This window comes from Podarcis vaucheri (genome assembly GCF_965113315.1).
Source record: "Podarcis vaucheri genome assembly, chromosome: 10".
Taxonomy (NCBI): domain Eukaryota; kingdom Metazoa; phylum Chordata; class Lepidosauria; order Squamata; family Lacertidae; genus Podarcis; species Podarcis vaucheri.
The window spans coordinates 72,038,353-72,053,826 of record NC_138748.1 but is presented as its reverse complement, the minus strand read 5'-3'; the positions used below and the strand labels follow the sequence as shown (position 1 = coordinate 72,053,826).

Below are 15,474 nucleotides of genomic sequence, written 5' to 3'. Positions count from 1 at the left end.
GCGCATTTCTTCTAGGGACACGTTTCTGGGGTCCCCACGGTGCGCCCCAGCCTGGCTCCAGTCTGCCAGGGCAGCTGCGTTTTGTTTCACTGCAGGTGAGGCTGCCCCGTGCAATGTGGGGCTCTCAGAAGGAATTTGAGGGGGGCCGGAGGGACTAGGGCTTCCCCGCACTTGCAAAGGACCAGTAGAAGCGGAGGGGAGGCAGGCAGGAGGAGGGCGATGGGGAGGAACCAGCGAGAAGGCGCTTCTGGAGTCTGAGCAGCCCCCTCCCCGCCTGCTCCCTGAAGGTGTCCCGAGCCCCCCCTTCTCATTTCAAGGATTGGGGAACCTCAGCATCCCGGGGTTGCTTTGCTCTGGGGGGGGGAGGGGGTCCTATTTTGTTTGCTGAGGGCAGGAGTCACACTCCTGTCACATTGTGCTGTGTCTGGCTTTTAGGTAAGGGGGTGAGGCTCAGGTGGGACAGAGTTGAGAAGGAAAATATCCCGGGGTGCGGATTCACTCCGCTGCCCAGCTCCTCAGGGTGCCACTCCCCGGGGGTCCCTCCGGTCAGCAAAAGAAGGAGAATCCAGCCAAGTTAAAGAAGCAAAGGGCGGTCAGTTGACCTGATCTTTATGTGTTGCAACAAGGTTCAAGCGCACCAAGAGTAGGAACCCCGAGAAGAGGGTTGCATGGATTTTTAAGACCTCTCCTCATTTCCCACAATACATTTCCCAATACATTTTCTTTGATGTATCACAGATTTGTCACAAAATTAGAGTCTTTGGCTTTCAGAAACATGGACCCGTCACCCACACCTGTCAACAACCCCGGTTTCCCACACATTTTTAACTGCCCTCTTCCAATAAGAACCATATTCACAGATCCCCCCCCCCCAGCTGCAAGGCTGTCCTGGGCTTCTCCTTTGGAAGTATCAGGATCCTCCTCCTCCTCCTCCTCCTCCAATCCGGCTTCTGTTCCGGGAATAAGGGGGGGGTGAGCCTCCTCCCAAACTGCCAGCTTCTCCCGGAAGTGGAGCTTCGACGCCGGATTGCCGCTCAGCGCCGTAGCTCTAGGGGCGCGCCCTTTCGGAAAGGGGAGGAGGGGCGGCAGGGGACCCCCCCTCCAACAAAACATCGATGTTGCAGAAAAGGAAATGAGAATCGGGAGCGAGGACAAAGAGGTAAAGGGGTCGCGGGGGGGGGGAGGAGAGGGGAGAGAAGGAACCAGAGAGGGACTCCGCGCCAGCTCCTCAAAGCGCCTTCCGTGGGTCTGGATCCCTGAACGCGTGCTGCGAAGGGGGCTTTCCTCGGCAGGGGAGGACATGGGGCGCCCACCCAGGGGGTCCCACGAGGACTCCCTGGCCCCGTTTCCCCCGCGCAGGCATCCCTGGGGCCCTGTGCGCTCCGCGCGGAGAGAGGCAGACCATGAAAGGGTTAAGGGGCGCGAGAGACGCCTAGATAGAGACCCCCCTGTCCCTCCCCATCTCGTCTTGGGGGGCCCCTCCGGATGGAGAGATGGGTCACGCATGGCGAGGGGTGACTCCGGGAGAGGGAGGGGCCAAGGGTGGGGGGAGGCGGGGGGAGGAGGGAGGGGAGCTTCCCGGGGGCAAGGAAGCGCAGCATTGGCGGGGGGGGGGGGGGAGGAGACCAGTCTGTGGGGAGACGTCTCCATCGTGCGCCCACGAGGAATCTCCGGAGGAGCGGCCTTGGCTTCTCCCTCCCACCCAAGAATCGACCCCCCTTCAAGGCAACCAGAGAGGGATCCCTGGAAAGTGGGGGGTCCTGTTCCCCCACCCCTTCCTTCCTGCAAGCTCTATCCTCTTCCCTCCCGTAAGCTCCTGCCCTGTCCAGACACAGCGATTCTGCCCAGTCCAACCATTGTTCACCCTGGAGAGGAGAGGAAAGAGGAAGAGGAAGAGGGGAGGGGAGAGGCCTTCTCAGAAGTGGCTCTTTGTTTCCGCAATCCCACCCAGGAAGCAGCCAGAAACCTTTTCCTCTCTCTCAGGCTTCCATCTTCAAGTGTCTTTTCCACTGCATGGTTTATTGAGGATTGGGAAAATGTACACTTGTCATCAGAAACAGGGGTGCAGAACCTATTTAATTGATCTCAGGATTGCTATAGAAGGTGCACCTCAAAGGCATTTCTGTTCGTCTTACTTTTTATAGGCAATGTCAGAGTGACTGACAAGCTGAGATACTTCCAAGTCAAAGGACCCATTTTCATGATAGACAGTGCTTGTGGCTGGAGGCTCTACAGACAGGGTGTGCCTATGCAAGCCAAAGACTGCCAGTATTAGCACCGGTGAGCTGTGTGACCTTCCCAAATTTACAGACTGTATGTGAATGAGAGTGTGTGGGTGGGATTATTGTTTACGGCAACCCTGTGATTTTCTCCACCCAAAACATTTCGTGACCTGATATTGCACTACAAATTCCAAAATAACTACAAAAAAATCACAAGATGATACAAATGATTGTAGTATTTATACCCTGCCCATCTGGTTGGGTTTCCAGTACACATAAAAGACAGTAAAACATCAAACATTAAAAACCTCCAGATACAGGTCTCCCTTCAACTGTCTTCTAAATGTCAGGTAGTTGTTCATTTCCTTGACCTCTGAAGGGAGGGAACCAGCAGAAGACCCTCAGAGGAGAACCTCAGTGTTCAGAGTGAAGGATGGGGGTGGAGACACTCCTTCAGGTCTACAGGGCCGAGGCTGTTTAGGGCTCTAGGTTGCAGAACCTGCTCCTTCATAACGATCTCCTAGACTGACATATAGTTAGCAGAATAGGAAAAAACATCAGATCAGGAATAAATTCATATCTCAAGAAATAACACAACTTCAGGTTGTTAATGAATCTGTACTACATATTAAAGGATGGCGTTTCCACTAAGTACAGTTTTTTTAAAAAAATAAATTTTATTGATTTTCATCCAGTTATACATTTTGTCCCGAATACAACAAATTATGCCTGTTTTGAACTTCCTTCAGCGTCTCTGACAGTCATCCATAATTATATCTTTAATACGCATTCCCTTTTTTATATTGCCATTGTTCCTCCTTACTCCCATTATTTTTAATAAACAATACTTATTTGTTTTTTTTACAGTGCCTCTTGAAATCCCACTAACGTTGTATTTATACCACATATGTTTTTCAGATAATCTACCAATTTTCCCCAGTCCTCGATGAACTTTTGGTCTTCAGTATATCTGATTTTCCCAGTTAATTTGTCCAATTCCGCATAGTCTATCAATTTTAATCTCCATTCTTCTATCGTCGGTATCTTCTCTTGTTTCCACTTCTGGGCCAACAGGATTCTGGCTGCCGTTACAGCATATTGGAAAAGCTTATAGTCCTTTCTTCTTATGTCCTTTCCTGCAATACCTAAAAGAAAAGCTTCTGGTTTTTTCACAAAAGTATATCTTAACATTTTTTTTCATCTCATTGTATATCATTTCCCAGAAACTTTTTACCTTCTTACACTCCCACCACTGATGGAAGAACGTCCCTTCTTTATCTTTGCATTTCCAACATTTGTTATCAACCTTATACATCTTTGCTAGTTTTACAGGAGTCATATAGCATCTATAAAACATTTTCATTACATTCTCTTTCAATAGCGTACATGCCGTAAATTTTATATTCTCTTTCCACAATTTTTCCCATTCCTCAAATTGAATGTTATACCCAAAATCCTTTGCCCACTGTATCATCACCGATTTAACCTCTTCATCCTTAGTATGCCATTCCAGCAATATCTTATACATTTTTGACAGAGTTTTATACTCATTGTTTATTATGTCTTTTTGGAAACTTGATTCCTTTTCCGAAAAACCTTTTTCCTTCAGATCTTTTTTAATTATTTCATTTACTTGACGATAATGCAGCCAATCATATATCTTTAACTTGTTCATATGGCTTAACTTTCCATTTCCCTCCTTCGTTAGTCACCAATGCACCATATGTACCCCATTTTTTCCTCATATTAATTTTCTTAACACTCATTGCCTCCAACGGAGACAACCAGTGCGGGACTTTTGGTTCCAGTATATTTTTATATCTTTCCCACACTTCTATTAAAGAACCCCTGAAGATGTGATTTCCAAATTCTTTGTGAACCTTCTTTTTATCACACCATAAATACGCGTGCCATCCAAATCTGTTATCAAAACCTTCAAGATCCAATAATTCATTGTTTTCTAACTTTATCCATTCTTTTACCCAGCATAAACATGCTGCCTCGTAGTACAGTCTCATATCTGGCAGGGCGAAGCCTCCTCTTTCTTTAGCATCTGTCAATAACTTACATTTTATTCTAGGCTTCTTTCCCTGCCAGATATACCTTGAAATCACTTTTTGCCATTCTTTAAAGATTCCTATACCCTTTAATATGGGTATGGTCTGAAATAAAAATAACATCTTTGGTAGCCCCGTCATTTTTATCGTAGATATTCTTCCCCAAAGTGATAATTTCATTCTGGCCCACACATCCAGATCCTTTTTTATTCCCTTCCAAACCGGGATATAATTATTTTGATACAAATCAATATTCTTAGGTGATAACCAAATTCCCAAATATTTAACCTTTTTCACCACCTCTAACTCAGTTTGTTGCTGCAATGATTCAATCATATTTTGTTCCATATTTTTTACAATCATCTTCGTCTTTCTCTTATTCAATCTGAATCCTGCCACCTTTCCAAATTGTTCCATCTCTTCCAATACCTCCTTTACGCTTTCTGTTGGTTCTTCCATAGTCATTACCAAATCATTGGCAAAGGCTTTAACTTTATACTCATTCAGCCCCACCGTTACCCCTTTTATTTGCTTATTATGTCTAATTGCATTTAAAAAGACTTCCAGAACCGTTATGAATAACAATGGCGATAATGGGCAACCTTGTCTTGTTCCTTTAGATATTTTTATATCTTCGGTAATCACATTGTTTACTATCAATTTTGCTCTCTGCTCAGTATAGATTGCCTTTATGCCATTGAAGAACTCTTGTCCCACCTCCATATATTCCAAGTTTTTCAACATAAACTCCCAAATTACGTTATCAAAGGCCTTTTCTGCATCCACAAACATTAAGACTGCTTGTTTATCTCCCCTACCAGACAGATATTCTATAACATTAATTATATTTCTTATGTTATCTCTCATTTGTCTGCCTGGTAGGAAGCCTGCTTGATCTTTATGTATTAATCTTGTTAATATCTTTTTCAGTCTCTTCGCTAGAATTCCAGCAAAAATCTTATAGTCAGTATTCAGTAATGAAATAGGCCTATAATTCATCACTTGGGTTAAATCCGAATCTTGTTTTGGGATCAATGTAATATATGCTTCTTTCCATGTTTCTGGAATGTCTCTTTCTTTCAAAATGTTGTTCATAACAACAGTCAACGGGGTCACCAGCACCTCTTTCATTTCTTTATAGTAGCTAGATGTAAACCCATCTGGACCCGGAGCTTTCCCTCTCTTCAACTGCTTTATCACTTCTTTTACTTCTTCTTTTTCTATTGGGGCATTCAGTTGCGCTTTTTGGTCTGTCGGGATCTTCCGCACCATTTTCTCTTTTAGATATCTTTCTATTTTCTTCTTATTATTCCTTTCCTTATTTTTATATAATTGCTTGTAAAAGTCCAAGAATCCTTTCCTTATTCCTTTTGGATCAGCTGTCTCTTCTCCATTTATTTCGTTTCCACTAAGTACAGTTATCCATTTGCCTTGAATATCCAGCTTTGTCAGTGCCAGATTAGGATAGTCCTGTGTCAGAAGACGGTGCAAGAGATCAGGCAGCACATCATTATTATAAGGAACAATGGGGGGGTGTTTCCCATTTGCCAGCTCCTTTCTTTCTGCTTCTGCTCTCTCCATGCAATGCAAGGCATGTAGACAGAGGTCCATCTCCAAGAACAGGAGCTTCCCTGAGCACCCATTCAGCTGACCCCAAGCACCAAGCCTTGCCACTAGTTCTCTGACTCACCCAGACCAAAGTCCCTGGAAAAGATGTAGACCTGGGTCTCATATAATGGTCCACATGGACTTCCTGAGGCCATTGGGACTGTGCAGGTGATTCATGAAGATCTAGAGGTGGAAACAGGGGTGGATGGAGGATTATGATGCCGAGGATGGGGAATGTCCAAAGGAACGATGAACCAGAGACAGAGAGGGCCTTTTCATGGAGAGAGAGTAGCTGCATTTCCTGTGAGAAAACAATTGATGTGAAAAGGCTGTTTTGCAAGATCATGCTGCTTTATTAATGATGATTGAGGATAATGAAAGGTTGCTGGTGCATTACTATCATTTGACATCATTGCATCTTCATTTCCTAAAAATTTGGAACTTGGGTAGGAAGCAGGGGAAATATAGGACATGTTGAAATATGAGGTGGTGCTAATTGCATCTGATATGCTCTCTTTTCCTTTGTTCTCTTCCTTGAAACCCAAACAGGATTTCCTTTCCTCCCACGCTGAGGAGGGTCATGGAGAAGAGAGAGACAGACTTCCAGGGGAAAGGGTACCTTTGGTTTCATTAGATATAGACATTGAAATGTGTGAAATGTGGAACGTGTTTCATTGAATGAGCACACATAGCTCACATCAACAAACCCCAAAAGTGGCGAAACCATTTAAAGGTATGGAGTGTGAAAAGACTTTCACTGATAGAACACATCAGCCGACTCACATGGGCAAGAAAGGATTCAAATGCAAGGAGTGCGGGAAGAAATTCAGTCAGAGTGGACACCTCAATATACATCAACGGACTCACACAGGGAGAAAAGCATTTAAATGTCTGGATTGTGGAAAGAGCTTCAGTCGGAGTGATGTACTTAGCACTCATCAACGGACTCACACAGGGGAGAAACCACATAAATGTATGGAGTGTGGAAAGAGCTTCAGTCAGAGTGGACACTTAAGTTTACATCAGCAGACTCATACAGGGGAGAAACCATTTAAATGCATGGAGTGCGGAAGGGAATTCAGTCGGAGTGGAAGCCTAAATATGCATCAACTGACTCACACAGGGGAGAAACCTTTTAAATGTATGGAGTGTGGAATGAGCTTCCGTTTCATTGGAAACCTTAGAAGACATCAACAGACTCACACAGGGGAGAAACCGTGTAAATGTATGGAGTGTGGAAAGACCTTTCGTGATAATGGAACCCTAAGAGGTCATCAAGCGACTCACACAGGAGAGAAAACATTTAAATGCATGGAGTGCGGAAAGAGCTTCAGTTTAAATGCAATCCTTAGACGACATCAACGGACTCACACAGGGGAGAAACCATATGAATGTATGGAGTGTGGAAAGAGCTTTCGTGATAATGGAAACCTTAGAACACATCAACGGACTCACACAGGGGAGAAACCATATGAATGTATGGAGTGTGGAAAGAGCTTTATTTTCAATGCAAACCTTAGACGACATCAACGGACTCACACAGGAGAAAAACCATTTAAATGCATGGAGTGCGGAAAGAGATTTTGTGATAATGGAAAACTTAGAAGACATCAACAGACTCACACAGGGGAGAAACCATTTAAATGTATGAAGTGTGGAAAGACCTTTCGTGATAATGGAACCCTTAGAGGACATCAAGAGACTCACGCAGGGGAGAAACCATTTAAATGTTTAGAGTGTGGAAAGAGCTTCAGTCAGAATGGAGACCTTAGAAAACATCAACGGACTCACACAGGGGAGAAACCTTATAAATGTATGCATTGTGGAAAGAGCTTCAGTAACAGTGGAGACCTTAGGAAACATCAACGGACTCACACAGGGGAGAAACCATATGAATGTATGGAGTGCGGAAAGAGCTTCAGTTTGAATGGAAGCCTTAGAATACATCAACGGACTCACACAGGGGAGAAACCATATGAATGTATGGAGTGCGGAAAGAGCTTTAGTGATAATGGAACCCTTAGAACACATCAACGGACTCACACAGGGGAAAAACCATTTAAATGCATGGAGTGCGGAAGGAAATTCAGTCAGAGTGGACACCTAAATATGCATCAACTGACTCACACAGGGGGAAAACCATTTAAATGCATTGAGTGCGGAAAGAGATATAGTGATAATGGAAAACTTAGAAGACATCAAAAGACTCACACAGGAGAAACCATATAAATGTATAGAGTGTGGAAAGAGCTTCATTCAGAATGGAGACCTTAGAACACATCAACGCACCCACACAGGGGAGAAACCATATAAATGTATGCAGTGTGGAAAGAGCTTCAGTAAGAGTGGAAACTTCAATATACATCAACGGACTCACACAGGGGAGAAACCATATGAATGTATGGAGTGCGGAAAGAGCTTCAGTTTCAATGGAAGCCTTAGAATCCATCAATGGACTCACACGGGGGAGAAACCATATGAATGTATGGAGTGCGGAAAGAGCTTCAGTTTCAATGGAAGCCTTAGAATACATCAATGGACTCACACCGGGGAGAAACCATATGAATGTATGGAGTGTGAAAAGAGCTTTCGTGATAATGGAACCCTTAGAACACATCAACTGACTCAAACAGGGGAGAAACCATATGAATGATTTATTCTCAGGAGCTATGTTTTGTGCCTCACTGTGGTCCCAAGTCATAACTGTAGCTTTTGAAAGCTCAGTAAACTATTACTGAAGAGGTCCTGCTGCCTGTGTGTGTCTTTTTGACCTCAGTGTGGCACTTGTTCTACATGTGGCCCCTACCCTGCTGCTACTTAGCTCATGCCCTGGAGTTGCTGTACTTAAGCACACAAGATGGTTTTTGCACCAAACTCTGTCACCCCCACCACTGTATGATCTCCAAACACTTCTTCTTCGACAGAACCTCATCTTGAAATACTGAAATTCAATGGGAGATTTCCCCCCAAAGCCTAAGTTCAAGAGGGGAAATGTGGGGCTGCAGGTACCAGGGAAGTCTCCTGGTGGGCCCATCTTCACTCATGAACCCCATGGGGCAACCTGCTTATTCTGGGGCTTGAGAAGCAGTTTAAATGAAAAGATTGCAAAAAGTGCTTTATTTACAATGGAGTGTTTAAGGAACATCCAGGGACTTTCCCATGGAAGAACCCATTTAGATGTATGGAGTGCGGGACGTTTTCCTTTCAGTGTCCACTCTTTCTTCACAGCAGTGAACTCAGCAGGAAATCAGTCTTAAACACACGATGTGTATTTGAAGTTCTTGTGTTTATATGTAAAACTGAACAGCAATGAAATATTGAATGCAATGTCAAACAATGTGAGTATAATCTAAGAGGTAAAGTACCTTTTGATAGAGAGGATGAATCTGGTTTGCTAGTGGTGAGTGAGGATTAGGGCTGGGTGATATATTGATATCTGGTCCAATACTGGTTTCTAGACCACATCTCGATAACCTTTGAAGAATAACTGATGTGGCAATACACTGGGAATCACAGTGTGTGTTTCTGGGATGTGCCTGCAAGCCGCGGCAGAAAGCTTTTCTTCGTGACGTCCCTGCAGATGCTGAGTTGCTGACTTCCCTCCAAGACTACAAGAAGCGAAAGGCACGCCTCCATTGCCCTGTGTCCCTCCAGCCTCTTTCCTCGCTTGTTCCCTTCTGCCGGTGTGTCTGCCTGACTTAGATATCCTGTATGCTGTATGATTTTACCGCTGAAACTGGATTTGCTCTCAGGAGCGAAGTTTTGTGCCTCACTGGGGACCCAGTGAGAACTGTATGCTTTGAAAGCTCAGTAAACTATTACTGAAGAAGTCCTGCTGCTTCTGTGTGTGTTTTTGACGTCAGTGTGGGACTTGCTCTACACGTGGCCCCTACCCCACCGATACTTGGCTAAGGCCCTGGAGTTACTGTATTCAAGCATGAAAGATGGGTATTTTTGTGTCAGAGTGGTTTTTACACCAAACTCTGTCACCCCCACCACCGCATGATCTCCAAACATTACTTATTCAACAGAACCTCTTCCCTGCCCCCTGCACGTTCTGAAGAAAACTTAAAATTTAATGGGAGATCCCCCCGAAGCCTAACTGCAAGAGGGGGAATGATGGGTTGCAGGTACCAGGAAAGTCTCCTGGCGGGCCCATCTTCACTCATGAACCACTTAGGGCAACCCCAGCACTACTGCTTATTCTGGGGTTTGGGGGGGGATTAATATTTTTCCATAGTCCCAGAGGTTATTAGTCAATCATGCTGCTACCAGAGGACCACAGTGCTTATTACTATCCTACTGATTTTACTGTTTCTGCTGCTTTTGCTGTCATGGACTGGCTGTATTCAAGGGGGGGGGAGACACCAATCTGGGGGACCCACAAGGGAAGAAGACATAGATCCTGGGGACTGGTGGTGGGATGGCGATCAGCAGATAGAGGAAGAAAATGGAGAAGAATGGGAGGGGAGGTGTTGCAAGCTGAGGAGGAAACAGGGTTTGGTGAGCAGGAAGAGGCTGGGACAGAGAGCGGTTCATGCTCAGAGGGAGGAGAGGAGGGGGCCAGGAGACCATCAGAGGAGGCCATCAGCTGAAGCATCCAGGGAGACTCCCCCTCCTGCTGCGACCAGCTCCCCTCTCCCCTGGTCTCCTAGAGCACACAGAGAAATCCAGTTCATACCCATGAGCCTATACATTATATTAATGGGTGTAGGTTTTTTTGCATCACTTTATGATGCTGTATTTTCTGCCCATTCACCCCATTTGGAGAGGTCCTTTTGGAGCTCCTTGCATCTCTCTTTGTTTGAGCAACCCTGGACAATTCATATCGACTTTTAAAACCTCCCCCCCTTCACCCAGAATACTTTTCGAGTAGCATCTTCACTAGTATGTATCAAAGGGTTACACAAGTGCAACAGCTGGTCACTCTGTCAGATACATCTCTGGACACCTCTCCAGTACCCATCACCTAAAGAACAAGAAAAATATCGACACAATACAGTAGTACCTCGGGTTAAGTACTTAATTCATTCCGCAGGTCTGTTCTTAACCTGAAACTGTTCTTAACCTGAGGTACCACTTTAGCTAATGGGGCCTCCCGCTGCTGCTGTGCCACCCCCGCACGATTTCTGTTCTCATCCTGAACCCCGAGGTACTATTTCTGGGTTAGCAGAGTCTGTAACCTGAAGCGTCTGTAACCCGAGGTGCCACTGTAATATTATTATTATTATTATTATTATTATTATTATTATTATTAAATAATTAAAATAAAATATATTTATATCCCACCCTCCCCAGCCAAAGCCGGGCTCAGAGCGGCTAACAACAGTAAAAGTAACACAGTTTACATAAAATCACAATCAATTAATTGAAATACATTCTAAAATCAATACATAATCAAATTACATCCTTGCCCTCAGGGCTTCTCCTGAGCTGGGCTTTCAGAACACCTGTGTTAACGGAGGAATCCGAGGGCTCCCTTGGACAAAAAAGACGCCAACCAGGACAATTTGGAGCAAAACAGCAGCCTGTAGGCTTGGGCCTTTATTGGAAACTGTCGCAACAGGACTCCCACCCACCACAAGATGAAGCAAAATGGAAGTCCCGAACAAAAGAAGACCCCAACTTTTATTAGCTACTAAACCCCCAAACTACACCCCTGGAACTACATCACAACTACATCATGACTACATCATTGACACATCACCAACAGGAGGGTTTGAGGGAGGGGTTGTGGAAGTAACCTGAGTATCTTGACACCTTGCTGGTTCCTCTCTCCCCCCCCCCACGAGTCTCTTCCAGAAGACAAAGGGGAGCTGACAGTTTCCTGCCCCCAGAGGGGAGAGCTGATCATTGTCCTTTGTTCCAGTCGGTGTTGAATCCACTCCCCTATGCAAGTCCGTTGTGTCCTTGATGGTCTTCTGTCTGGGACCATCAAGGTTGCCATGCCAACTGGTCAGGGCTCCTGTCTATGTGCTGGTACGCTCAAGGGATTATGGCTGCCCTGTATCAGACCTTCCCCATTTTGTAGTCCTTCCTTCATGGAGTAAGAAGAAGTGCAATGGTGCAGATCCGATGTATGGTTGATTTTCTATGAATTTATAACAGAAGCGTAGCGTATGTAGTGTGTGAGTGTGCGTGTGTGTGTCAAGTTTATAAAAACTGAATGATTGGGGGAGGGGGGTTTCCTGCGACACCTGGTTTGGTCAGCTGCCTCTGTGGAAGTCTGTTGCCGCCCCTTGGTCACTCCCTGGGTGGGGAGAAGTGTACCTGCTCTCACGCTCAGGGGATCTTGGCAGGAGGCCCTGTTCTCACTGCCTACGTGGCTATCCGCTTCCAAGGTCATGGAGGAGGGTGAAGCCTAAATTTACTTTTTCTTAAGAGTGTAAATGGCGTTGGAATGGGAAGAATTGGTTAAAGTATGGATTTTATATGAATTTACAAATTTAGGTATCATTCCCTGAGCTGTCAAGCTGAAAGGATACATTCAGACACAATCTTTGTAACATTGTAGCAACTTTAGGCAATCGATAAAAAAATGGCTACATTTAACATACTTTGCCCATAGTCTGAGCAGCCGGAGGGCGCTGAGACAATCGTGCAAAGGCTGAGCTGAAAGGCTGGTTTGGAGGCAGTTTCAGCCGTCTACGGATTGCCCCATTGGCTAGCTGTCAAAACAAAGCGCTCTTGATTGGTGAGTTTCGGTTATCCGTAAATCCCATTCATAAAACAGAAAGTCCGTAAATCCCATTCTTAAAATGCAGAGACAGTGTTTTCCTGTATTTATAAGATGTGTGGGTCGTGCTTTTGCGACTGAGGGGAGAGGGGTTTGGGGTTCCTCATCGCAGGGGATAATGTCAGATGGTAACCCCCTCCCCTATAATTTCCATAACACCAGGAAGGAATCCCCCCACCCTTGTCACTTGCAGCTGGGCTCACTTGCCAGAGCCACCTGGAGGGCCTGACTACAATTCCCATCCTCCCTGACCACTGGTCCTGCTAGCTAGGGGTAATGGGAGCTGTAGTCCAAAAACAGCTGGAGACCCAAATTTGGGAAACCCTGTTCTCCCTGAAGGACAAAGGAGGGTTCACTTGCATCTGAACATCAGGTGAGTCCTGCAGGATCAGGCCCAAGGGGCCCCTGTCCTCCCAGGGGCCAAGCAGGGACCTCTTCTGGGAAGCCCACCTGCAACATTTGAGCCCCAGAGAAGGGGGTTTTCCCCGACTGGGGAGGCGCATTTCTTCTAAGGACACGTTTCTGGGGTCCCCACGGTGCGCCCCAGCCTGGCTCCAATCTGCCAGGGCAGCTGCGTTTTGTTTCGCTGCAGGTGAGCCTGCCCCGTGCAATGTGGGGCTCTCAGAAGGAATTTGAGGGGCGGCGGAGGGACTAGGGCTTCCCCGCACTTGCAAAGGACCAGTAGAAGCGGAGGGGAGGCAGGCAGCAGGAGGGCGATGGGGAGGAACCAGCGAGAAGGAGCTTCTGGAGCCTGGGCAGCCCCCTCCCCGCAGGTTTCCCGAGCCCCCCCCTTTCATTTCAAGGACTGGGGGACCTCAGCATCCCGGGGTTGCTTTGCTCTGGGTGGGGGAGGGGTCCTATTTTGTTTGCTGAGGGCAGGAGTCACAATCCTGTCACATTGTGCTGTGTCTGGCTTTTAGGTAAGGGGGTGAGGCTCAGGTGGGACAGAGTTGAGAAGGAAAATATCCCGGGGTGCGGATTCACTCCGCTGCCCAGCTCCTCAGGGTGCCACTCCCCGGGGGTCCCTCCGGTCAGCAAAAGAAGGAGCCTCCAGCCAAGTTAAAGAAGCAAAGGGCGGTCAGTTGACCTGATCTTTATGTGTTGCAACAAGGTTCAAGCGCACCAAGAGTAGGAACCCCGAGAAGATGGTTGCATGGATTTTTAAGACCTCTCCTCATTTCCCACAATACATTTCCCATTACATTTTTTTTGATGCATGACAGATTTGTCACAAAGTAGGAGTCTTTGGCTTTCAGAAACATGAGCCCGTCACCCACCCCTGTCAACAACCCCAGTTTCCCACACATTTTAAACTGCCCTCTTCCAATAAGAACCATATTCACAGATTCCCCCCCCCCCCCAGCTGCAAGGCTGTCCTGGGCTTCTCCTTTGGAAGTATCAGGATCCTCCTCCTCCTCCTCCTCCTCCTCCTCCTCCAATCCGGCTTCTGTTCCGGGAATAAGGGGGGGGGGGTGAGCCTCCTCCCAAACTGCCTGCTTCTCCCGGAAGTGGAGCTTCTACGCCGGATTGCCGCTCTGCGCCGTAGCTCTAGGGGCGCGCCCTTTCGGAAAGGGGAGGAGGGGCGGCAGGGGACCCCCCCCCCAACAAAACATCGATCTTGGAGGAAAGGAAATGAGAATCGGGAGCGAGGAAAAAGAGGTAAAGGGGTCGCGGGGGGGGGGGAGGAGAGGGGAGAGAAGGAGCCAGAGAGGAACCCCGCGCCAGCTCCCCAAAGCGCCTTCCGTGGGTCTGGATCCCTGAACGTGTGCTGCGAAGGGGGCTTTCCTCGGCAGGGGAGGACATGGGGCGCCCACCCAGGGGGTCCCACGAGGACTCCCTGGCCCCGTTTCCCCCGCGCAGGCATCCCTGGGGCCCTGTGCGCTCCGCGCGGAGAGAGGCAGACCATGAAAGGGTTAAGGGGCGCGAGAGACGCCTAGATAGAGACCCCCCAGTCCCTCCCCATCTCGTCTTGGGGGGCCCCTCCGGATGGAGAGATGGGTCGCGCATGGCGAGGGGTGAGCCGCGCCCAGGGGGCCTCTGGGTGCAGGGGAGACTCCGGGAGAGAGGGAGGGGGCCAAGGGTGGGGAGAGCCGGGGGGAGGAGGGAGGGGAGCTTCCCGGGGGCAAGGAAGCGCAGCATTGGCGGGGGGGGGGGAGGAGACCAGTCTGTAGGGAGACGTCTCCATCGTGCGCCCACGAGGAATCTCCGGAGGAGCGGCCTTGGCTTCTCCCTCCCACCCAAGAATCGACCCCCCCCCCTCAAGGCAACCAGAGAGGGATCCCTGGAAAGTGGGGGCTCCAGTCCCCCCACCCCTTCCTTCCTGCAATCTCCATCCTCTTCCCACCCCATAAGCCCCTGCCCAGTCCAACCATTGGTCCCCTGGAGAGGAGAGGAAGAGAAGAGGGGAGGGGTGAGGCCTTCTCAGAAGCGGCTCTTTGTTTCCGCAATCCCACCCAGGAAGCAGCCAGAAACCTTTTCCTCTTTCTCAGGCTTCCATCTTTAAGTGTCTTTTCCACTGCCTGGTTCATTGAGGATGAGGATAATGTACACCTGTCATCAGAAACGGGTGCAGAGTCCATGGAATGGCTCTCAGGATTGGTATAGAAGTTGCACCTCAAAAGCATTTCTGTTCCTCTTATTTTTGGTAGGCAGTGTCAGAGTGACTGACAAGCTGAGATACAATCCTTCAGCATCTGATGATAGCAATTGCATGAACCTCCCCAGTCATAAAACCCATTTTCATTATAGACAGTGGCTGGAAGTTCTACATACAAGGTGTGCCTATACAGGCCAAAGACTGCCAGTATTAGCACCTGTGAGGTGTGTGACCTTCTCAAATTTATAAACTGTA

The 15,474-nt window shown here is 47.4% G+C and overlaps 2 protein-coding genes across 2 annotated transcripts in view; both read left to right on the top strand.

Annotated features, from left to right (window-relative positions):
* LOC309541245 (uncharacterized protein) overlaps positions 1-15,474 on the top strand; it is a 328,128-nt gene that overhangs the window by 208,217 nt on the left and 104,437 nt on the right. Inside the window, exon 4 of the mRNA XM_082238868.1 lies at positions 15,272-15,443. The gene's annotated coding sequence lies outside the window, so the exon portion shown is untranslated. The remainder of the gene's footprint in view (positions 1-15,271; positions 15,444-15,474) is intronic.
* On the top strand, positions 980-9,718 carry LOC309541323 (uncharacterized protein). Its single transcript, XM_082239082.1, has 3 exons — positions 980-1,159; positions 2,145-2,280; positions 6,437-9,718. Exon 3 carries the CDS (start codon positions 6,566-6,568, stop codon positions 8,114-8,116), a length of 1,551 nt encoding a protein of 516 aa, XP_082095208.1. The 5' UTR covers positions 980-1,159; positions 2,145-2,280; positions 6,437-6,565; the 3' UTR covers positions 8,117-9,718.

Coding starts and splice junctions, on each gene's coding strand:
- LOC309541323 (XM_082239082.1), top strand. CDS start 6,566: ATGAGCACACATAGCTCACATCAACAAACCCCAAAAGTGGCGAAACCA.